Raw genomic sequence first — 22,731 nt, 5'->3', positions numbered from 1 at the left:
ATTAATTGATATCTTATACCAAGCTGCATATATTAAAGCATGCCTGCTGAGAATTGCTGGTGCACACCTGTGATGCATGCCTTTAAATATCAGCTACTTAGTCAATCAAAGGCATTCTACATCTTTTGCATCATATTGCTACATTGTCTTCTTGTCTGTGCCTTATGCTTAGAAACTTCATGTCTTGTTGATCTGGCCATGTGGCTGTCACATAGTTGTGGGTTTTTTTAGAAATACATTGCTTCTCCTTTTGAAATATGCTTAATGTCCTTTAGAAACATTCAGACAAAAAGTCTCAGCATGTTTCACTGCGTTCAACTTGGTTGGACTTGCTGAAAGAGACAAAGGAGGAGGTACATATTTTTTCCAAGAGCCCAAGGCACTTTCCTGGAGGGCTGGATGTTGTGTCCAGGTGTTATGGCCAAATGCCTTTCCTGCCTCACATGGATTGCTGCTGGGCTCTTGACAGCAGCTCTGTTTCCCCAGAGGTGCTGCACTGTGGTGGGTGAGGTGCTCACCATATGGATGAAGTACACCTGTCTGCCCTTTAGTTTCAAATGCTCTGGAGCCTCATCAATGTGACTGCTTTGTATTTTGTGCTCTGTTACCAAAATTACTGTGAAATTGTCTGAATATTCTGTGGCCTTTAGAAAATTAGCCAGGTGAACCTTTTAGAGCCCAGGCCTGCTGTCAACATTCATTTTGGTTCTTTAGCCACTGAAGACTTTTTTAAAATGTGTGCCTAATTTATTCATATTTCCCTTTCACCTTTGTCTCTTTCTTACCAATTGATACAGAGTACATGGGTCACATTGCAGTATTCAGCAGGGCCAGATAATAATTAATAAGAGCCACATCAAATAATATCTTATTGTTTTTCCCAGCTAGTCAATTTTGCTTTTCCATTCAAATGTCAAGAGAAATTTGGTCCTGGAGCCCCAGTAACTGTAGTTACTGGATCAGCTTTCATTCATCAGGGCTAGTCACATTAAAAGTTGACTGCTGTTACTTCTATTTCCTGTAGAGCTCCTAATTATTGCTGTGCCAGAAGTTGGCACTTTATGTCCTGATGGGAGATGCCATCCAACATATTTGGACTGTAATACCAGTTGCACGCAAGCTTGTAGCAGAGTACCTGCATTCAATTTCCATGCTAATCTTACCTGTAGAAGAGTTTGGGTGATTTTCCTCAGAAGAGGGTTGAAAACATAATTATTATTTTAATATATTGATTTTTTTTTTTTTCTCTCCAGATGAGACCTGCTAGAGCCAAGTTTGACTTTAAAGCACAGACGCTAAAGTGAGTATAGCTTGTTGCTCCTACCTGGAGTGTTCTTCCTCTGCTTTTTCCCTAGGATGCAGCATGCAGCATTTTTGAAGTGTCATGTAATTGGATTCATGTTTTAGGATGTCTTTCCAGTTCCCAAAGCAACGTTGTCCATAGTAAGGCAGGGAAAAGTAATATGAACCTTGCAGACCATAGCATCTAAAGGACCTTGAGAAAAATGTCTTCTCTCTCAGTGCATCTCTATCCCCCATGATTTTCAGGACAAACCTGCTTTCTTTACTGCAGCAAGTGCTCTGCCCTGTGGATAGGTGGAGCCACAGGAGAAGAACATCCTTTTCACTATGCACAGGATAGCCCATGGGCAGAAGTTAAACAGACGCCCAGCTCTAAGCGTGTGGGCCCCTGGCTTGGCATTTTCCTGATCCAGAACAAAGAAGTGTGCAGAGTGGTTACTGCTCTCCTGGCATCTATGGATACATCAGCAGATGTTTCAGATGTCATTGTTGTACCTCCAAGCCCTGTTGTAGTCCTTTGGGTGAATCCTATGGCACTACTTGTTCTTTTTAGAGAAGACTGCTGTGAAGAGAAGGCCTGGAAAAGCCTCTGTGTCAGCATGAGCCTGGAGAAGCTCTCATTTTAATATTGCTAGAGGGGCAAGAAAGAAGAGCAGAATTCAGTGAAGGACCTGCATGAATGAGCTAATGTCCTGACAATACTTTTTATATGTTCTATAGATGATGATTTGTAATAATTTAAATAGCATCTCTCCAGCACCTGTAATAAAACTGAGGAAGACTAGGAGTAGCCATTGTGTCCCTTGAGTAGAACATACCAGAATGCCAGAAAAAAGTAAAGCAGAGCTTGTAAAAATCATCTTGGAAAAGGCTGTGTTGCTTATTTTCCTCTGGGGACCCAAGTAGTAAGTTTATGAGCCTAATACAAGCTGGCCGCAGTTCCTCAAACTGCAGACATTCATAATTTTAGCACTGAAGCCTGTGGATTGAAATTCCAATTTTTAGCCCAGTTGAGGTCACTGACTGCTCAACCATAGGCTGACCATCAGTGTAATCATTGCAGGATGAACTTCACCATGTGAGCATGTTAATCTAATCAGCAAACTAACTCAGATTAAAATCATATGTCTCTTTGGAAGGTGTTTGTGACATGTCTGTTTCAAAACTTGAATTGAGGGCTGCTCATCATATCCAACATGGAAAGTAGCCAGTGTCATATTTGACTTGAGCTTTACCCCATTGCTTCTGGAGAGCATGTGGTTATTAGGGCCCTCACAGGCCAACTTTTTTAATAGAATGCTCAAAGAACAAGAGAGGTCTTGCACATCACAATATGAACAAAGTAATCCTCAACAGTTAGCTTGTCCTTTGGGTGGAGCATGATGTGTATCAACATGCTGGTGCACACCTTGGTACCTAGGGATTGCTGCACAGAAAAAGAACACATCTGTTCTCCTCCAGTGAAGTTCTGATGGAGTGCTTGTGTTGTTAACAGGGAACTTCCTCTGCAAAAAGGAGATATTGTTTACATTTACAAGCAGATTGACCAGAACTGGCTCGAAGGTGAACACCATGGCAGAGTTGGCATCTTCCCACGATCATACATAGAGGTAGCTGCTTTCCTTGCAGGTGTTCTTTGTCCGCTCCCTTTCTGCCTGAGACCAGTTTATGTGCATCGTGTATGAGACTTAGCTGATTCTGTTTGTTCATTCTAGTTCCTTCCACCAGCTGAGAAGGCTCAACCCAAAAAGCCATTACCATTGCAAGTATTGGAATATGGAGATGCTATTGCGAAGTTCAACTTCAATGGGGATACCCAAGTGGAAATGTCCTTCAGAAAGGTAGGGCTTCTGTTGTGTTGATTAATTGAATCCAGACATGATGATGTTTTTTAGCACTAGTAACTTGCAATTTTCAAATGAAAGCTCCAATAAAATGGACTCTGTATTCAGGAAGGATTCCTCCTCATCACCCATGTTTTAATCCACAGTCATTATGTAGTACATTGCCGTTTTTGTTGCAGGTAGGCTAAATCAAGAAGTGCCAATTGTTTCCTTAGGTCCAGCTGAGAAGATACTTTCAACAAGAGTGCTGGAAAGCTGGCTCTGCAAGGCAAATTAGATACTTGGTGACAGGTCTTTCCAGGTTGGTTGGATTCAGTGGAGGCCCACACAGTTACAGAGTGACTACAGTCACACAGTTACAGTGGTTTAGAAATGAAGGTAACTGGGTTCACCATCTCCATGCTACAAGCCAAATCATTAAGCAAGCCAGGTTCTGTGGTATTGAGGTGACTGGCTAGACTGACTGCAGAGTGAAGGTGTGGGAAAGGAGCTGTGTAATGCCTGTTCAAAAGAAAGTCATCCGTATTTAGATTAAGTAGCAGAAATTCTCCATCTCAACCAGCTTTCTGTTTTGATGCTCAGATTAGATCTTCTCTGTCTTCTCTTTTAATTATATATGAAGGTGAGGCTTGCAGTGTATGTTAAGGATCTGGAAGTTACTTTGTCAGCCAAACTTGGAGAGACCATAGAGAGACCTAGTTTAAACTGCAGACCTGTGCATACTTTCTGTACACCTCATATGCCTGAGAGTCTCATGGTCAGCTTGAAACTGCTGGTTTCCATTTTTAGCTGACTTTAGCAGGTAGGGTCCTGAAAATGTGACCATAACTGAGTCTGCAGACAGACCAAGTCTGTACGAGAAGATCTGCAATTTTTTCTTTCTCTGAACTGAACAATATCATTCCCACCCAGAGTTTAGGATTAGGATAATTGGAAATAGGCTGAGAACCACCAATTATTTTAGGTCAGCTGCACCAAGATTTAAAATGTAATCTGCTTTGGAATGATTAAACATGTTAAAATCAGAACTACATTGCTGTTCCTTCCCACAGGGTGAAAGGATCACGTTGATTCGACGAGTGGATGAGAACTGGTATGAAGGAAGAATCCCTGGCACCAGTCGCCAGGGCATCTTCCCCGTCACGTACGTGGAGGTGCTCAAGCGGCCAGTGGTCAAGAACGCCATTGACTATCCCGACCCACCTGTGTCCCTCTCCCCCAGCCGCAGCATCACAGCCTCACCACAGGTACTAGCACTAGATGCAGCCAGGTGCAACACCTTGCAGAACTGTGGGATAGTGCCATTCTTGTGCAAGAAGCAGTAGCTGAAAGAAAGCTGTATTTTGTGCCATAAATTTTGTGCCATAAAGCTACGTGCTCCCTGCAGTAGGCTTCAACTGCAGGAAGAGGTGATGTTTCATTTACCAGAAAGGTTAATGAACGGATCATTTGGGGATTTGGAGACTCAGCTTTGCATCTCTGGTTTGGAGCTTGAATCCAGGCCAGGTTGAAAGGATTGCAGTTCACAGCCACATGATTAAATTTCACTGTCGGAGACAGAATGAATTAGTGATCCAGAGTGATCCAGCTTTTCCTGAGTATGTGTTTACACTTCACACACCTTTACTGTGATGAGGGGAATTTTGTATTATGACTATTAAAAGTGTCATAGTCTGTAAGGTTTTAAGAAGTGCTGTAGTCTGTAATAGTCATTATATTGATCCCAATCAGCTTGAATTAAGCTGTATACCTGCTCCTGTATGATCTAACTCATGACCAAGGTTTTTGGGGACAGAGTCAGGAGAACAGCTTGCATTATTTGAAAATGCTGCTACATGAACTCAGGTTTTGAGAGCAGGTCAGTCTGGGATCTTCCATGAATATCAGATTCACTACAAACCATACTGCAGTTCAAAGAAAAAATCAAAATGGCAGCAGGTGGTTATATGGGCATCTCAGAATGTTTGCCATGGCAAACTTATCAGGGCGATAGTGAGTCTCTAAATCCCTTTGTTTTGCTCCCATCGTGCAAATACTCATGCCAGAGGAAGGTCAGCATACATGTCTGGGTCATGGCCATGATGTTCTGGTGCATTTCCCTCTCACTAATGGGACCAAAACAAGGTCAAGACTGCAAGAAACATAAGGGGAGAGCTGGGATTGTGAGGAAGGGATATATGGTACAGAAAGGATAGGAAAAAAGATGCCATGACTCATGCCTGTTGTCTGTCTGGATCTTTCCTAAAAGGAGTGTTTTCAGTCTTAGCCACTGTGTAAAGAGGAAAAACTTGTTGCTTATTTGGGATTCTCAGTCAAGACATCAGCTGAGCTTTTCTGTGAGCTTGGCAGCCTCTCCATAGCTATTCCCTATCTTCCACAAGCTCCCTGCAGGCTTCTTCCTTGGATGGAAGGGATCATATCCACCTTTTTTTTTAGTTTTCTTTCCTGTTCTTTTGATTCCTCTCCTATAAAGTCAGTACTCTCCCTAGTTTTTTGCCTGACTTGGCTGAGGATTGAGAAACAGTCTGACAAGTGCTAATGTAGCTGTTCTCACTGATACTGCTGATGGTAAAAGCTACAGACAGGACTTGTAGTGTGTTCTGTCCTTTAAACCCAGGAGCTATTTTAATCACCTGAAGAGCTAATAGCCCCAGCTGGCTTTTTTGATCCCTTTCTCCTACGCAGCTTCTGCAATGCATGCTTCCTGAGGAGCAGGCATTGCTCATGCTGAAGTTGGATAAAGTCAAAGTTCATTGCAGCAGTGAACTCTGGCTGGATCCACAGTGTGAGTTGCTGGGACCCCAGCTATTGCTGCCAGGCCAATCCAATGCTGCATTCTGCCATCATGATGGTGGCTTCACCTGCTCCCTGAAGGACTTAGAGCTTATGGTATGAAGTCAGAGGTCACAAGGTGTTTTGTGTCTGGGATACTGGCAAAGGCTGGAGAAGGGTATTCGCAGCACAGATACAGGCTGGACTCTGCGGTTGGAGTAGCTGTGGACAGCATTGTCTCCAACACAGCAGAAGAGAACTTTTGTATGTGGTCACAGATCAGCTTCTCTCCACACTTGCTTTCTCTCCTCTTACTTTTGCTTGGTTTTGTATTTTCTTTATTATTTTTTTATTCATTTCTTTCTTTTTCTCTCCTGCTTTTGTCTCCTTCAAGTCTCCCAGCTCTGAGCTGCTCCATACTCCAACTCCTCCGCCTTTGCCTTTTGCGCGCCGCGCTTTGTCTCCAGAGGTGCAGGCGGTCACATCCGAGTGGATTGCTCTGACCGTGGGAGTGTCTCCCAGCACCACTCCTGCCATAACTCCTCCATTGCCTCCTCCGCCCGAAGCCTCCCTCTCTCACCCTGACTATCTCTCGCCTTCTGCTGCAGCCAGCCCTTCCCCCACAGTCAGCCTCCACCATTCTCATCTCTCTGGCTCCTCGACTCCCAGGTCCGTTAGGTCCCCGTTGCCCTCTTCCTCATCCAGACCTCAATCCTCTGCCCGCAGTTTCTACCAGGCCACTCCACAAAACGAAGAGAAGTTTGTTGACTCCCCTTCTCCCAGCGTGACTTACTCTAACTCCTCTCGCTGGGCAGTGGAGAGCCCCGAGAGCATCCTCGCAGAGCAGCGTGACACCACTGCCAGCCCAGCCTGGCTCCCAAAAGCAGGAGAGGGCAGCAGCCACGCTGAGCAGAGTGCTCATGCTGTCCCCAAGATCTCTGTTGAGCGCTGCCTGAAACCGTCCCAGCTAGACATGCGTGCGAGCCCAGAAAAGAGAGCTGTGGGTTCCTCTGAGGACAACCAGTTGTGTCAGGAGCTAATGGCTATTGTTCAGGGAGGTAAAACAGAGAAAAGACACGTGAGGAAAGGTGATACAGGAAAGTTTCAAAGCGGGGAAAAGAAGGTACTTCTGCATGTGTGTGTACTGCTCTGAATCGCTGATTTTTGTTTAACTGGTGGGTTGACGTTTGTGCTGCTCTGCTGGCAAAGCAGAGCCAGTGGCTGCCACATGTCATTTTGATGATCTTAAGGCATTTTTTCAGGGGTCACCAGTGGCATTCACTTATAGCAGATCAAAACATTTTGGAAGAGAGATCAAGAGCAATGTAGAAAAAATTATTCCAGAATAGATAACACGGCACTGACACAATCAGTCACATCTAATGAGGGGATTGTCCCAGACAGTGGCTGTTACCAGACGCATCAGATGAAAGCAACACACAGGCCCACTGTGCAGAATACAGACATTTTCTTGCTAATCAGAGATTTTACAGTGTGCACTGAATCATTTTTGGTTATAGAATTTGTTGGTTTTTCCTAAGGACCAAAAAGCATTTTAAACATAAACCTGGCTCCTAGAATCACAAAAGGTGTCCCCTGTTGATCCTGGAGCCTAAGTGAACCTTAGTCTGGGATGTGCATGACTAAGGGAGTTTTGATTGTCATGTATGTATTGAGGAGAAGTTATTACCTTTGCATTTTTAAAATTATATGAAAGGCTTTAGCCACAAAAGAGAATTAGACCTACTGATGGTTTCCCTTAAGAGTTTTTAGTTTTATGCAGCCATATGTTACAATTAGAGGAAACACAGAGGGAACTCTCCAGTAGCTTCTACAACGTATCTTCAGCCCTCAGTCTTTGTATAGGATATATACTTTACTTTGTAGCTCTCTGTTGCCTTGGGGCACGTTGTGGGGTACAGCCAGCTCAATTACATTACAGTACCCCAAGGAGTGTAAGTTTGGAGAGTTTGAAATCATAGAATTCTAAATACTGTATTGGATGCACTGCAATAGCCTCCATGACATACCCCATCTAGCCAACATTAAATAATGAGAAAACAGGGTTTCCAAGATGACGTGTTTCACACTGGGCAAACTTATGACAAATAATTTGATTTCTGCTTGAATCATAACCAGAAGTCTACTGAGAGCTGTGTTAATACTGTACTGTTTACCATCCAGATATATTTTAGTAGCATTTTTTTTTACTTAACCTGCATGTTTAAAACAGAGTAAGGTGGTCAGCTGAGACAAACCAACTGGAAACTGCACTTGTCCTTGCATGGAGTTACTGTTGATGTGTGTGCTTCAAATTTACTGGATAGTAAATGCTCTTATCACTAGCAGTGGTTGTGATAAGAGAGTATGTGCCAAGCTGACCGATTTTTCTTTTCTTCAAAAGACTGCAGACTCAAAAGTATTCTCTTCATCTGCTCCTCTCTCTTCCTCTACCCTCTCTTCCTCTACTGTCACAACCCAGCCACCTCCCAGACTTACACGCAGAGTCAATAAGCCACAGGTAATCATCTTTGCTGATTACTCTTCCACTACTTACAGTCGTTTCCATGCCATGCCATTGTTTTGTCATATGCTTATTTAGCAGCTCATTGATTACACAGGTGAGGTAATTTTCCTCAGAGTTAGAGTTTTTATTAAAAAAAAAAGAAAAATTACTTCCAGGCTGTGCAGAAGGGGAGGTATGGGCAAAATCTTCAGCTGCTGCAAATCTACATAGGTCAAACCTAGGTTTCTGCTTGTTTGTACCAGCTGAGGATCTGTTTATTGGTTCCTCCAAAAGATTAACTCAGGGCTTACTTAGTTCTGACCTTGAGTTCCTACAGCTTGATTTCATTATACTGCAGTGTTGGTGGCCTTCTTAGTAGGAATGGTGTAGCACAAGAAAATTTGGTTCAGGTATTGTTTAACCACCTGAGATCAGGATTCAGGGTTTGAGCATCTCAGAGCTGGGGATAAGGCATACACATCTTGGTATCCACAATGCCAGGGGCCTGCTCTGGTCTTCTCAGGTAGGATTCAGAGTTTCTCAGCTCTATTGCTGAGAGCTACAAATGTTTTTGAAGAGGGATGCAGTAGGGTCTGTGCAGCATGGCTCAGCCCCAGCACTGTGTCTGAGGTGCCCAGAGGATGGGAATGAGCAATGCTGACATCTGCTGGTGCCTCATCAGTCCTTCAAGGCAGCTTCCACAAGATGGCAATATTTGAAACAGAAAGTTCACCATTAACAAAAACTGGAACACTGGACTGAGTTGTTAGTGGTGGGTATTGGGGAAGCAGTCTTCAGCTTGATCAGTGAACCAGGCAAGTTGATCATACAGGATGAATGTGGGAAATAGCTGCCAATGTTACTTTCTTGATTATATTAAGAGAGAGACAGCTTAAACCCTGAAATTTTCCTATTACCTTTGCTCATTTTCTTCCACTTGAAGCTTGCACAACTTTTTACTGAACAACCACCTCCTGCTTCCCTTTCACTTTCAACATCTGAGTTCAATAGAATACTTACTCTGCTTCATGTTGAAAATCCATAGAAGTTTCCTGTGTTGGCCTTTTTCCTGAGCTCTGATCTGCTGGGTCATGCTGGTGCTTGCACTGGATATATGTGATCCAAAAGAACAGGAGCAAAGAGCCACATTTAGACAAAGATGTTTCCAGTTATGATTAGCACAGTTCTATTTTGGGTGTTCCACATGGTTGTAATAAAATCTCATGGCCTTTCTTTGTAGTCAAAGTCAAGTCAATATTTATATTTTATATGCCTTGACAGTCAAAGCATTGTCAGTATCAAGTTAAAACTATTTGTGACATCAGCAGTAGTCTTGACCTCATTTTCAGCTCTGGGTCCTCAGTTCTTTAGGGAGCAGGAGTGATATTTCTATGTGCAAATGGCTTCTCATTATCTGTGTGATCCATACAGAGGCTGATGGTTTCAGCAGAACTTCAGGTAATACCCTGGAGGCTTTTCAAAAATCTGTACCTCTCAACTGATTTTAATCAAATGAGAAAATCACTTAGCAGACATGGAAATGAGACATTACATTTGGGTTTTCCTTCCATTAGTGTCTGTCCCTGGTGTTTCACATACTTTACGATTTTGAATTTTAGTTTTCTTTCTCATTATGGATAACCTCTCCAGTTATGAAATTCTGACCCAGGGTTTTTTGCAGGTTTAAGACCCTTTGGTATAGGTCTGGCGTAAGGACTCTGTTCTTACCTATTACATTAAGTAAAAATATAAATTGCATTGGCTCTTTACACTGTTCTGAAGTTCCTTTTTGTTTGTTTTCCCAGTCCAAACTAAAAAGAAAAAATAATTACCTCACAGCATGTGAAGGTATTTCAAGTATAACTTACAGATAACTTGTCTCAATATTCTAGTAAAATATGTTATTAAGGAGTAACATAATCTATCAAATTAATTTATTTCAGGGAACCCGCAGGAATTTTCCATTCTAATTCCTGTTCTACTCAGAGATCCTATTAGCACAGTGCCACAGTCAGCAGTGGTGGCAGCAAGTGTGTGAGCAGTGTGGTGGTTTTGGCTCTGGGGCTGGACTGTGGCTGTGGGGTGGGGAAGGCAGGACAGGCTGGACAAGGGTCCCTGTATCAGCCACATGAGGGATATTGGTGGGACCCATCTGCTCCTTGGCACTTGTACAGAGCCACTCCAGCAGGGTGGCAATTCACCTGCTTTTGACTGGTAGAGAGGGGAGCCAAAGGTGGATGTTCAGACCCCGTGTTATATGAGGTGGATGTTCAGACCCCATGTTCTCCAGCACAGACCAACTACTCCTAGCATGTTCCTTGCTTTGCACCGTGTTCAAGGTAAACTTATACCTCCTGCAGTGGCTTTCTGTTGCTCCACAGATTCAGCACAGCAATATTTCTGCTGAGCTGAGTGCTCACTGTCCAAAGCAGAGCTGCCCAGCCTGCAGCAGGCGTTTGGTACCTATTTTCCAAGGGAAATGCCTTTTTCTGCTGTAGACACAGCCTTCAACTTCTGATCCAGGGTCCAGGGAGTCTTTCCACTGATTATGGCAGCCTTCTGCTCCACTCTGCAGCCTTTTCAGTGTCCTTTGTGAGAACTCTTCAGCCAGCTTTCCATTCGCTTTCACAGAGCTGGGCTTGGTGTGTGCAGGGCTTTTCCTTTTGTTTCACCTGGGCTAGGGAGGCCTCCCTGGTCTTGGTTCTTCATTCATGTGGGAGCATCAGTGCTGATGTGTTCCCTCCTCTGAGGGAATACCAGTTTGTCTGTCTGTCTTGTGTGTCTATTAGTCTGTTCTGTTTAGCTTTGTCTTTCCTTATGTAGTTCCTTAACTCCCACCTGGAATGGATGGAAGGCACATGAACAAGAGCTGCAATGGGTAGTTGCACTGATGATGCTGAATTTCACTAGGAGCAGGGAGAGCACTGCTGAGCAGTCCCAGCATCTTTGTGCCTAACATTTAAAAGCTGCCTTAGGGCTTTTCTAGGCTCTTAATGTAGAACTTTTTTTCTGGTAATTTCACAAACTTGTGGCACTCTTTACATCCATCCCCAAACTCCATATGAGGGGGAAACACTGGCCAGCTGTGCTTTAGGGACTAACTGTACTGCATATTTGTGTGCACAGTCTGTAGAAATGGAGACATAGAGACCTCAGCATGTGCTTAAGTTTATTCATTTAGTCTTAACAAAGCAGATAGTGTGGCTGAGCAGATAGAAGTTGAGATGTCCTCACAGGTTGTGAATACTTGGTCACTTTTAGGGCCTTCAGCTTACCCTCAGGAGTTAAAGGGCTGGCTCAGTGTTTTGTAGTAGTACATGGGCTATCTAAACCCCTGTTTGAAGAGCATTTGGACCTATAACACTCTTTTCCCCTTTAATCTCTTCCTTCCCTGAAAGAACACTGTAGAGTTTGGTTGGTGAACTAAAAAAAAATAAAAATAAAAAAGCCACACAGATCATGCTATTAGGGTCACTTGTTTACATTAGTGTGGTAGTACATTTACAACCCAAAATTATGGGATCTGATCTGGTCCATTCTTCATTCTGTTTAGCTAATACTGCATAGTTGCTGACTCTGAGGTGTTTCACCAACTCCCTGCAGGACTCTGCTGCATCCCTGGGAGTTAATGCAATGCTTTGGTGGGAGCTGCATGGATCTCAGAGCAGAGGCCAGAGGAGATCACTTAATCATGTGTCTTGTCAGGAACTGGAAGTTCCTGCTTGGCCTTTGCCCCTGCCCAGCTGCCTTGTGGAAGTCCCCATGAGGATTCTGCCAGGAAAGGAAATGTGACCTGGGTTTTGATGCTGCTCCTCCTGGTAATACAAACCTGCACTGTGGAGCATTCAGAGGCAGTGTCAATTTTTTAGCTTTGAAAAACTAATTTAATTCATAGATACTAATGCTTTTAGAAGGAAAAGCTGTGCAGGAAGGTCACAAGTAATCAGTGGGAAATGGACCATGTGGTCTTAGCTCATGGCACAATTTCAGCAGTCAATTTATTGGTATGGAACAGAGAAGCACTTTCTTGAATTAAAAAAAAAAAAAAACACCTAAAAACATTCTTACAGCTGCCTCAGCCTGAAAATTGTTTTTTCCAGCTACTTAACCACCTGAGTTAGCTCTGGCCTCATCAACTATATCCAGTTGGTCTGCACAATATTAACTTTGAATTTGTTATTTTTTCATTTGCCTTTCAGGGCAAATGATAGGCAGGAGGGACTTGCAGAAATCCTGTGAGGATTTCAGGCTCCACAGTAAATGCTTTGAATGCAAATTCCACTGCAATTAGTAGATTGTACTTGCATTTAAATTTCTTTCTCTAGAAATATAAATAGTAACAGAGCATTGTTTCATAGGGCAGTGACCCCAGATTCCAGCACCAGAGAGTAGAGCTGACTACAAAGGAATTGTTGTGGGGCTGAGTTGGCCTACAATGGGTCACAGTCCTTGAGAAAAGAGATGGTTTGCTTTAATACAGTGATGGACACAGTTCCAGAGGTCCAAGATGTGGTTCAGTGGAGCTTTGTGAGGAATGAGCTCATCACCCTGCACTTCTCCAAAGTTTTCGAGCATGCTTGGGCTGAAGGTGTCACAGACCTCTCTGCTGTCTGCTTCTGCTCTCTCTCAGAATGCCATGAAAAAGGAAGCTTTTTACTGGAGGGCACTACTCAGGTGAATAAAGAGGAGGACAGAAAGCTTAAAATTGAGGCCAGTGAAATTAAGTTTGAAAATTGTGGTGAATGATCACAGAGCATGGCCATGCTCTGAATCTCAACCCACTTTGCCAAGCAGCCCTATAGGCAGTACACCAGCTCAGACATTACATTTGCTCACCTTGCTTTTGGTAGGTGTTTGAATATGCAAAAATGTGCAAAACCAGGCTGTGGATATCTGTATGGCTTTTTCAGTGATCTTCCCCATAAAACCTCCAGCCTCAAACACTGATTTCCCTTTATGTGTCCTGGGACACACAGTCCCTGTGTAGGGTTGTGACTATGGGGTGAGGCAGGGCAGAGTCCAACAGCTTCACTGGTGGTGTTGTTTAGAGCTGGGTTTTTCAGTCAAGGCCTGACCTGACACTCTGCCTTTTTGTGGGAATTAATAAAACATTTCAGAGCCTTGCTTGGAACAGGATAGAGTGATTTTGTTGGGGCTACATGGCATTGTGCCTTCTGAGGACCTGAGCTGTTGGCTTTCTAAAAAAAGAAAGCAAGTTGCTGTTTTCTTCTGTGTCATTGAGGACTTTTCTGAAAACAGCAACAGATGCCTTCCAGCATGCTTTTGGCCTTTCAATTTTGATGCTCCCAAGTATATGTTCCTGTCTGTGTTCTTTTTGCCCTACAGGAATGCAGTATGATGCTATTGTACCATTTCTGGTTGTAGCAGTGTCCATCACCTTCCACTCTGATTCTGTGCCCTACCTTCTGTTTTGCTTTCCCTTGCAGCATTGAGTGCTGCTGTTGTGTTACTGTAGCCTCAATGTCTCTTGTGTAAATTAAGGATCTTGCTGTCCAAAAAGTATGGTGTTGGGGTGGGGAGGGTAGGAGTTGTTCATTTCCTTTTGTTGTCTGCACTCCATTTACATTTTTTTTAATTCTGACCAATATAACATCTGCTAAAATGTCTTCCTTATCATTTGCTTGGTGATCACACAGCCTTCCCACCATTCATTGAGAGCTGGACCAGATCTCACAGAGTCTGAAAAGAGCTATGTGGTAAGGCCCTTGTTTAACTCAGCTGTGTAGTCCTAGACACTCTTCACCCAGAGAGTAACACCTCAGTAAGAGATAAAATGCCAGCACTATTTTTAGTTGCAAAGTAGATACATATTTATCTCTTTGCATATATTGCTTGTTTGCAACAGAAGGAAGGGAATTTAACAATTAGAAAAAACTGTCACAGCCAATGAGAAGTTGGGCTAATTGTGCTGCCACACCCTGGGTATAAGTTAAACGAAGCCAAATGCATGAATGGAGCAGCCCAACCTCACCTTGCATTCTTGAACTGACTTCATAGCATTTGGAATGGTGCCACTGCATAACTAATTGCAACCTCTTATGCTGCTTCTTTTAAAAATATGTGTAAATGTATTTGTTACAAATCTTCAAACTAAATGCCAAATTCTTCTATATCTTGCCTGTTTTCCATGCTTACATCTGGATCCCTTCTGCACTCCACTACCTGGATATTTACCTGGATCTACAACTCTTCTTTTGTTTTTGGTTTTTTTACTGGACTTATGTACTGCAACTGGAATGTCCCATCTCTTCTTATCTATATTTTCCCCTCCCTTCCCCCTGTTGACTGTCCTTTGGGTGTTCTTGGATGTCAATGCTGCCTACCACACAGGAAGCTGTTTGCAATGAAATCATAAACATTGCAGAAAAGTCTGTTCATTACTGCAGTACTATTTCTCAGCCTCTTGACTCTCGCCACAAGGTGACCTCTAATGACCATAAATCATCTCTCATCATTTCTCAGCAACCTCAAGCACAGCAGCAAGGAGCCAGCCCTGAGCGAAGTCAAACACCAGGAGACATGTAAGTTCTTTTGGTTCCCACCTTTCCAGGGCCCGTATTTTTGACTGGTGGTGAGGATAGGGAGGTATGAGAGCTCTCAGTGGTAAATTAGAATCATGTAGAAATGTTAGCTTTGCTTTAAAGAACAAAAGTAGCCACATGTCATCATAATGAGTTTCAGACTGTGCCCCTTCTGTCTGTATAGCACCTGAAACAATGACCTCAATGACCTGTATAGCACCTCAACAGTGATCCCGGATGGGGTCTCCATTACAGAGGCTGTCTCGGTGTCTTTGTATCTTGAAGCTGGCAACAAGTTCATATCCACTGGCTATACCTGATCAATGTGTTCCACTCTGTTCATGGCTTCTCACAGTGCAGTGAGAGTCCCAACGCTGATGCCACTCGGGGCATTGCTGACCAGTTCCACAGGTGCATTTGTAGCTGAGAGACCAGGGGTGAGATTTTCAAAGCTGTTCAGTGGAGCTGCCACTAAGCTTGGTGGGGCCTTACACTGATGGTTTTGAGAATAGCAGCTGTGTGCTGGGGACTGATAGTGACAGCAGTTGGTTTGTGAAAGGAGCCTTTGCTTTTTGCAGAGCGGGAGCATCTCACATCAGCTCTATTTTCATGCTCCATGGACAGGGAATCCAAGCCTCCCCAAATTTGCCCAAAGATTGTTTCCACTCCCTAAGGATCTTTTCTAGTGAATGCACAGTGCCTGTGGTACAAATGACATCTCTGGGCAGGATCCAGCCTGGGTTTTCTATTCCACCATACCTCCTCAGCCATGATTTATCCATGTATATAGAGTGCAGTAGAGTAGGCAATATCTTTTTCTAAAGTCCTTTGGTCTGCCATGTGGTCAATTATGGCTCTCTCTGCCTATGTGCCTGAGCGAGGAAACACCTGTCTCCTTTCGCCCAAGAATGAGTGTATCCAGGTTTTGGCTTGCACTTAATGGGATGTCTGCAACTGAACACTGTCTAGGTGCTACAAGTTAGGAAGGCTCTGGTTGTTTGTCTGTGCAGACAACTACATGGCAGAAAGGGAGCAGGAGCTCTCCACATATCCCACACAGTGTAGGTATGACACTTTTTACTACCATGACCTTTTGACAACAGCAAATTCAATGCAGGTGGCTTCCACTTCTCAAAAGGCAAACACAGGTCCAGACTGCATTCAGCAATATGTAATAGGAATTAGGGGAAGAGGAACATCTCCTCCTGAAGGGATGTCAAATTCAATGCCTAACATCTACTGTCTTTCTGGTTTTCAGAGTTAGCTACCAAGCTCTCTACAGCTACACTCCTCAGAATGATGATGAGCTGGAACTGAGGGACGGTGACATTGTTGATGTCATGGAGAAATGTGATGATGGCTGGTTTGTGGGTGAGTGTGACACTTGCCTGTCAACAGAGCTTATTGGGATGAGCAGTTTTGCAGAAGTTGCTTTCATTTGTGAGGTCAAAATGATGAAAAAAACTGACTTCAGTTTTTCCACAATTTTCCATCTTTTCCCACCAAGAATATTAAAATTAGGCTGCAAGGTGGTGGAGCTTTGTTTTCCTTGCTAGATCTCTAGTACTTCCATTTTTATCTTCTTAGTATCTCCATTCCTCTCTTCATCCAGATCCTTCTTGTTTACACAGATGACAGAGCAACTGAGGGAACGAAGAGAAACTGGATTTCTGTAGCATTTCCAAAGCTGAGGGGAGCCATGACTAGTTACAGAAAGTGGCAAGTAGGGGGTGAAGAGAACACAAGGATAGGAGTTGCAGTCCCTGAAAATCCAGCCTCAAGTGCATATTTAGCAAAATGCTTTACCTTAAAGGAGTGCAAGTCTGGACAGTGTTCTCTATCTCAACATTTCAAATCTAGGCTTGCCATCTCTTCTTAAGGGGATTAGCTCATTTACACTGAGAGGAGTTTGACTTCCAACCTATAGGCCCAGGAGCTTTCACCAGGACCTGTTAAAGGGGATGACCAAAGATGATTAGTAGCAGAGCTAGTTGTGATCTGGTTTGTACCAAAAGACTCTTTGACTAGGGCTCCTCTTTAGTATTAGCAGTTAATGCAGGCAGAAGAGGTTGCCACCTGTACCTTTTTAAGTGTAGGTATGTCTCCATCTTACTAAGTCTTCCTTGTGTTTTATTTTGCAACAGGTACATCCAGGAGAACAAGGCAATTTGGCACCTTCCCAGGCAACTACGTGAAGCTTCTGTACCTGTAAAGTAACAGGGATCCCACCATGACAAGGATGGTGGGATTCCTTTCCAGATGGTGTTTTTAAACAGTGAAGAAACAGACAATTTATGAATGTAATAGACAAGAGATGAGAAGTGTTAGGAGGATGTGGTTATGTGGTACACTATTGAGTTGAATGTGTAGCCCTGCTTCCATGGAGTCAGGGTGTGATTTGTTTGCTGAAGAAGAGACAGTTTCTAGTTTACAGTGCTGCCTTTGTGTATTCCTCTCCCTTCCCCAGTAAAAGTTTTGATGATAATATTAATTTGTACGGAGCACTTACCTCTGAGAAGGCTTCAGGGAAGCACATGGTATAGGTTTTGTTTGTGTGTTGAGATAGGGTAGTGCTTTGGGGCAGTACTCAGCCCCGCAGCTGCTCACGTTGGTAGGAACAGGAGTTCAGGAAACAGGCCTGCTGCCCATTTCTGCCTTGCTGAAGACTCACTTTTCTCTGCCTTCTATTTCCATAGAAAACCTTTCCTTCATGTCATGCATCTTAAGACCCAGCAGAGGCGGAGGACAGCTGATACAATTGAATTGCAGAGCTCTGTGTGGAGAAGGAGTTTGGGATTGGTGGTTTAATCCAGAGAGGTCAGCCAAAGCATAATGCAAAAGTGTAAAAAATCCCAAACCCTTCAATAACATATCACTGATCTCTGCAGGGTTTTTTCTTTTGTGCAGGGGGTGTGTGTGTGAATGTATTGTGTGCAAAATTAACTGAGTCCTGTTTTTTAAAGAGAAATCAGCCTAGCTTTGACATTTATCTGCACAAAGAGTAGAACCAATAAACAGAACATCCGCGAGGGCAAATTCTGTTTATGAGTCCTACAGCTGTTCACTTGCTCTGCTCCTCTTGCCCTGTGGCTGGCCCTAAAGGATCACACACCTTTTCCAGTGTATGCTCTGGGATGAAATGCTGGGACTTCTTTCCCAGCATTAAATCTTAGAGGCTCTGATAAATCTGAACAATGTATCACTGAGGGTGCCTTTTTTTTCATTTTGGTTACAGTGTTGATGGTAGGTCAAATAAATACATGCATTTTGGCTGCCTCTTAGTCATACAAAAAAGTTTAATCAATTTGAAAAGCTGTTCCCAGCAGTTATTACCAGTTACATAGATTTGTATTTCCTTGAGGGGAAAAAAAACCCCTATGGCTTGGTTGTATGTTTGCCTGTAAATCCACTATGAATACTCTTTTGATAGACTTTTTGTTATTAAGAAAAAGCATAAACAAAACCAATTCTAGCAGACTCTGCTTCCTACAATTGCCGTACAAATAGCAAAGGGTAGATTGCTATTTTGTCATAAGCCGTATTTAATAATATAAAATGCCTATTTTTATGCTGATGCTTTTATACAGATTTATTAAGAGTAAACTACAACTAACTGTTAGCACGACTTGCAATGTTTTGATAAACTAGCCATGCTCCTGGGTTTGAAATCAAGTAGGCTTGTCTTCCGTCTCAGTCAGCGGAAGAGAAGACTCTGTGTCTCAGAAGTTTGACTGTAAATATGTATATTTAACTTTGTACAGACAATGTACTTACCTTGTATAGAGAAATAATTTAAACACATTGAGTGAAGGGAGGGGAAAAAAAGGCAGTTGTGAAAGGTTGGGATTTTTTTCCACTTTAATTTAAGTGATGGAATTCTGTGTATGTTCACATAAAGAGTTTTAGCACAAAATATTCATTATGAAAGGTTTCAGATATGATACAAAGCACCACTGTTTATTTTCTGCAGGAGATATCTTGAATCCTGCATCTTATTTATGGGTTAGTTGTTCTGCTTTGGGTTTGCCCTCCAGTTATTTGCAACAATGTTTAGGCCTGTTGGTAAGATTGGATAACACCAAATAAATGTATCCAGCAAAGTAACATGTTAATATTGACTGTATATAACATACTCATTTAAAAGTTAATTTTCTGTTCCTGCTCTTGCCAGTTTAAGTTAAACACGAACACACACACACACACCACGCATATCCACACAAACTGCAACTTCTTTTTGTGTTGATTTTTTGTTTCTTATTGCAGTGGATTACTATTTGGCAATTAATAAATGGAATTATTGAATTACTATTGTGTTCCTTGTACAAGTTATTAAACAAAATTACTTTGGTTGTTCCTGTAGCAATGCACTTTTGTTTTAGTGCCCCACTGTATCCATACTGATGTGTGGCTGTCTGCCATGGGCTTCACCACTGCACCTGAGGATCCTGCTTGTGATTTGGCTTGAGCTCATCAGTCCTTCCTGAGCTGTAGGCTGGCTCTGACTTTTGCTTAAAGAAACCAAGGCAAAAAGGCAGAGGAGAAGCTGGTTTACACACTGATCTCACCATGGTGTGAGGGTACAGTTGCTGTGGCGTGCACGCAGACCTGGGAGGTCGGGAGTACACCTCTCTGCACTGGTTTACAAAGGGTCTTTGTGACCTCAGATGAAAAGACCACCCAGGTTAAGTCAGGCAAGAAACTCAAAATGCCAGCCTGTGGGGGAAGGGATGTCAGTTGGTATTGGGCTTACATGTGCATTTTTAACCCTGGCTTGGGTCAAAAGCTTTAAGACTCTGCTATCTGGTAGCTGCACCCTGACAGGGCAGGTATGGCTACAGCATTAATTCATGGGGTTTGTAGGTCTGTGGTGATTGTCCCCTGTCTCCCTGCAGCAATACACCTAGCTGGGACTTTCTGGGCGTGCCTTGTGTAAGGGAACAGTTCCTGAAGGAGTGAGGGAAGGCATGTGCAGGACTGTGCTCACCCTAAAGACTGGTATTTCACAAGGAGTTTTAACTTTTTGGAGATGTCCATCTCAGACTAAGCCAAAATTGTGCAACAGATTCAGACTCTGTGATGATGTGCCTGGATGGCCAGGCAGACAGATAAACATCATGGCTGCACTCACAATGCTTTTAGGAAGTCAAACTGTAAACAAGTTGATCCTAAAACCAAACTACCACGACAGAAAAAGCGTCAGGCTACATGTGTTTAGAAAGCACACAGACACAAGCCCTTTTTTGTTTCACAGATCTCTTTATATAAAAGCCAAAGGGCAGCCTGACCATGGCTTTGCTGACAAGCTCTCCTCACCTTTGCTTTACAGCAGCCTGGACAGGGAGGGGAGAAACTCATCTGTGACTGCTGAACGTTGGTATTTACTCACTCTAACCTAATCTAAGGTAAGGAAGCTAGAGGTGCTAGTGACTTCAGAAGTTGGGCAAGCAGGGAGGGGAAGGTGACCCAGCAGTGTGCAACAGCTCTCTGGAGATCCTGCACACTGCTGTGGCAAAGCAGTCACTTTCTTCACTGTCACGAGTGCCACACCAATGATGTAGTGGAAGAACTACTTCTCTCTGCTAGGGATGAAATTAATAGTCTGGACACATGGACCCTGGAAAGAAATAACTTGTGAAAAGACAAGCTAATGCAGGAAAAAGGGCACAACCACAAAAGGGGATTGCAGAAGTGAGGGTGTGCCTTGTGATGGGGTCATTTGGGGCCACGTCTTGTAGGACCAGTACCTGGGTGACCTGCATCATTCCTACTTGCTGCCTGCTCCATGCTCCCCAGCTGTGGCTGAATCCCAGCTTCAGATACAGCTCGCTGATGTTGTGCTTATGGATGAGCTGTCTTCGTTAACTAAGCGAGCAGCAATGCTTGCACTCCAGTTGCAAATGCCAATGCCGGTTCTGTGACCAACCTTTCCCATTTGTCCACCATTACATTACTGAGGGCTTAATATGCAACTGAAACAACTATTTTTCCTAAATCACAGATAAGAAGGTTGGCTGAAAACCTGTATAGAAGAATTCCTTTTATTGATGGCACTGTGCTTAAGGGGGTAGAGATAAAGAAAACGCTCTTTAAATCAGTGAACCTTGGATAAATTAGCAGAGAGGTAACATCCTTCCCAGGCTCCACTTCACTCATCCCATCCTGGCGGGGAAACTGCAGGTAGGGCCGCTTAATTCCATCGCCCCCATTAGGTTTCAGAGTTAACGTTGCTCCAGGCTGGAGAGTATTTGCTTGGGAGATGCCGCACCGGGGCACTCACTCCTGCGTGCGGCTGCCTGCCGGGGGCTTGTCCTGCCTGCCAGCAGGGAGCGGCTGAGGGGCGCTGGGATTCCCGATCCCGGCAGCCGCCCTGCCCCGGGCGGGCCTGCCCCGAGCCGGGGAGCGGCTCCAGCCGGGGAGGCGGCGGGGAGCGGGCGCTGCTGCCCGGGGCGGGGCGCGCCCGGCGGGCGGGGCGGGCCGGGGGCGGGCCGGGGCGGGCCGGGGGCGGGCCGGGGCGGGCCGGGCCGGGCCGGGGCGGGCCGGGGGCGGGCCGGGCCGGGCCGGGCCGGTGCGGGCGGCGGGGCGGTCGGAGCCAGCCGCGAGGTGCAGCGCGCACATGGGGACGCACCGCATCGTGCTCTCGGGCCCCGGGCCCTGGGGCTTCCGCCTGGTGGGCGGCCGCGACTTCGAGCAGCCCCTCGCCATCTCCCGGGTAGGGCGGGCTGCGGCGGGCGGTGCTCCGGGCGGCGGGGTCGGCTCGGGCTGGCAGGTGGAACGGCAAAGTCGGGGCGGGAGGTGGGCTTGTCCTTTTCTCCTCCCTGTTTTTTAGTTTGTTTGAGTTTTCATGTTTGCGGTGAAATCGGTGGTGGCACATTCAGCCCCTTCAGCTGTAGCAAACCGGGGTCTTTGCTTCCCACCGAACCTCCCTCCTCAGCCTGTCCATAGGGACCCTGCAGGCAGTAGGAATCCCCTGAGCCCCGGTTCGGGTTTGGCAGCCCAGCCTGTGGGAACCCGTCTCACCGAGGTTGGCTGAGTGCTCGCAGGCTTTGCTTGCCATGTATAGTTAAGAGCCTTTGTTTACAGTAGCCATGTTAAGGTGTATTTAGTGCCTCTGCCCGTCTCTGTTCGAAGTCCTTCTTGCTCCCCCCTTGAAGAAAATTAGTTAGGAAATGGCAAAAATTTGGCATCGGAACAATTTTAGCGTTATACATGGCTTTTCCTTCCTCTGCCCAGCGTTTGGCTGTGAGACGCCGGTGCTCGCTGCCTCGCTGTCCTGTCCCCACAGGTGCTCGGTGCTCTCTGTCCTGTCCCCACCTGTCCCCACAGTGCCCGACCCTGCCGGGACCTGGGTCCTTCCCCCCGTCCCCTGCAGGCTCCCAGAGCCGCGGGCCCGTGTGCGGCCCCGAACCCCAAACTCTGCTCGGCTTTGCGCCGGGTGCACTGCACAGAGACTCTTGTCGGGGCTGGCTGCAGGTCTCCCCGATGAGAATAGGAACGAAGGGATTGCTCCTCGTTCCAGCAATCCCTCGGCAAAGCAGAGGCATCCAGCGAGCTGCTCTTAGCCTGGGGCTCTGGCATCTGCCCCCATTGCCCAATTTTGGAGTGCCCACACGCCCCAGGTGAGGAAGGGCTGTGGGAAGTGGAACGTACCAGAACTTGAATTTACGTGAATTTACTGCCCTCAAAGAAGACCAGGATGGTCAGACTTGTGAATTTTTATAAATGCCTCCTGCCACGGGATCTCCTGCCGTGGGGTCCCACTGCCTGA

General features: G+C 44.9%; 2 protein-coding genes across 7 annotated transcripts in view; both read left to right on the top strand.

Moving 5' to 3' along the window:
* SORBS1 (sorbin and SH3 domain containing 1) overlaps nucleotides 1-19,272 on the top strand; it is a 71,906-nt gene extending 52,634 nt beyond the window's left edge. For 2 of the 6 annotated variants that reach the window (XM_059476959.1, XM_059476958.1), the window contains 10 exons: nucleotides 1,254-1,300; nucleotides 2,798-2,912; nucleotides 3,018-3,143; nucleotides 4,199-4,393; nucleotides 6,313-7,041; nucleotides 8,323-8,439; nucleotides 14,082-14,141; nucleotides 14,908-14,966; nucleotides 16,225-16,337; nucleotides 17,111-19,272. In XM_059476959.1, the coding sequence (XP_059332942.1) occupies nucleotides 1,254-1,300; nucleotides 2,798-2,912; nucleotides 3,018-3,143; nucleotides 4,199-4,393; nucleotides 6,313-7,041; nucleotides 8,323-8,439; nucleotides 14,082-14,141; nucleotides 14,908-14,966; nucleotides 16,225-16,337; nucleotides 17,111-17,178 (1,629 nt within the window). In that variant the 3' untranslated portion in view covers nucleotides 17,179-19,272. Of the gene's footprint in view, nucleotides 1-1,253; nucleotides 1,301-2,797; nucleotides 2,913-3,017; nucleotides 3,144-4,198; nucleotides 4,394-6,312; nucleotides 7,042-8,322; nucleotides 8,440-14,081; nucleotides 14,142-14,775; nucleotides 14,967-16,224; nucleotides 16,338-17,110 lie in introns of all 6 variants that reach the window. The other 4 variants (XM_059476957.1, XM_059476955.1, XM_059476960.1 and 1 more) reach the window with 3 other exon arrangements.
* Nucleotides 19,273-21,519: 2,247 nt separating this feature from the next.
* PDLIM1 (PDZ and LIM domain 1) overlaps nucleotides 21,520-22,731 on the top strand; it is a 43,607-nt gene continuing 42,395 nt past the window's right edge. Inside the window, exon 1 of the mRNA XM_059477318.1 lies at nucleotides 21,520-21,675. Within this exon, the coding sequence (XP_059333301.1) occupies nucleotides 21,580-21,675 (96 nt within the window). The 5' untranslated portion in view covers nucleotides 21,520-21,579. The remainder of the gene's footprint in view (nucleotides 21,676-22,731) is intronic.

This window comes from Ammospiza nelsoni, chromosome 8, assembly GCF_027579445.1.
Source record: "Ammospiza nelsoni isolate bAmmNel1 chromosome 8, bAmmNel1.pri, whole genome shotgun sequence".
Taxonomy (NCBI): Eukaryota; Metazoa; Chordata; class Aves; order Passeriformes; family Passerellidae; genus Ammospiza; species Ammospiza nelsoni.
This window is presented reverse-complemented; position numbering and strand designations above follow the sequence as displayed.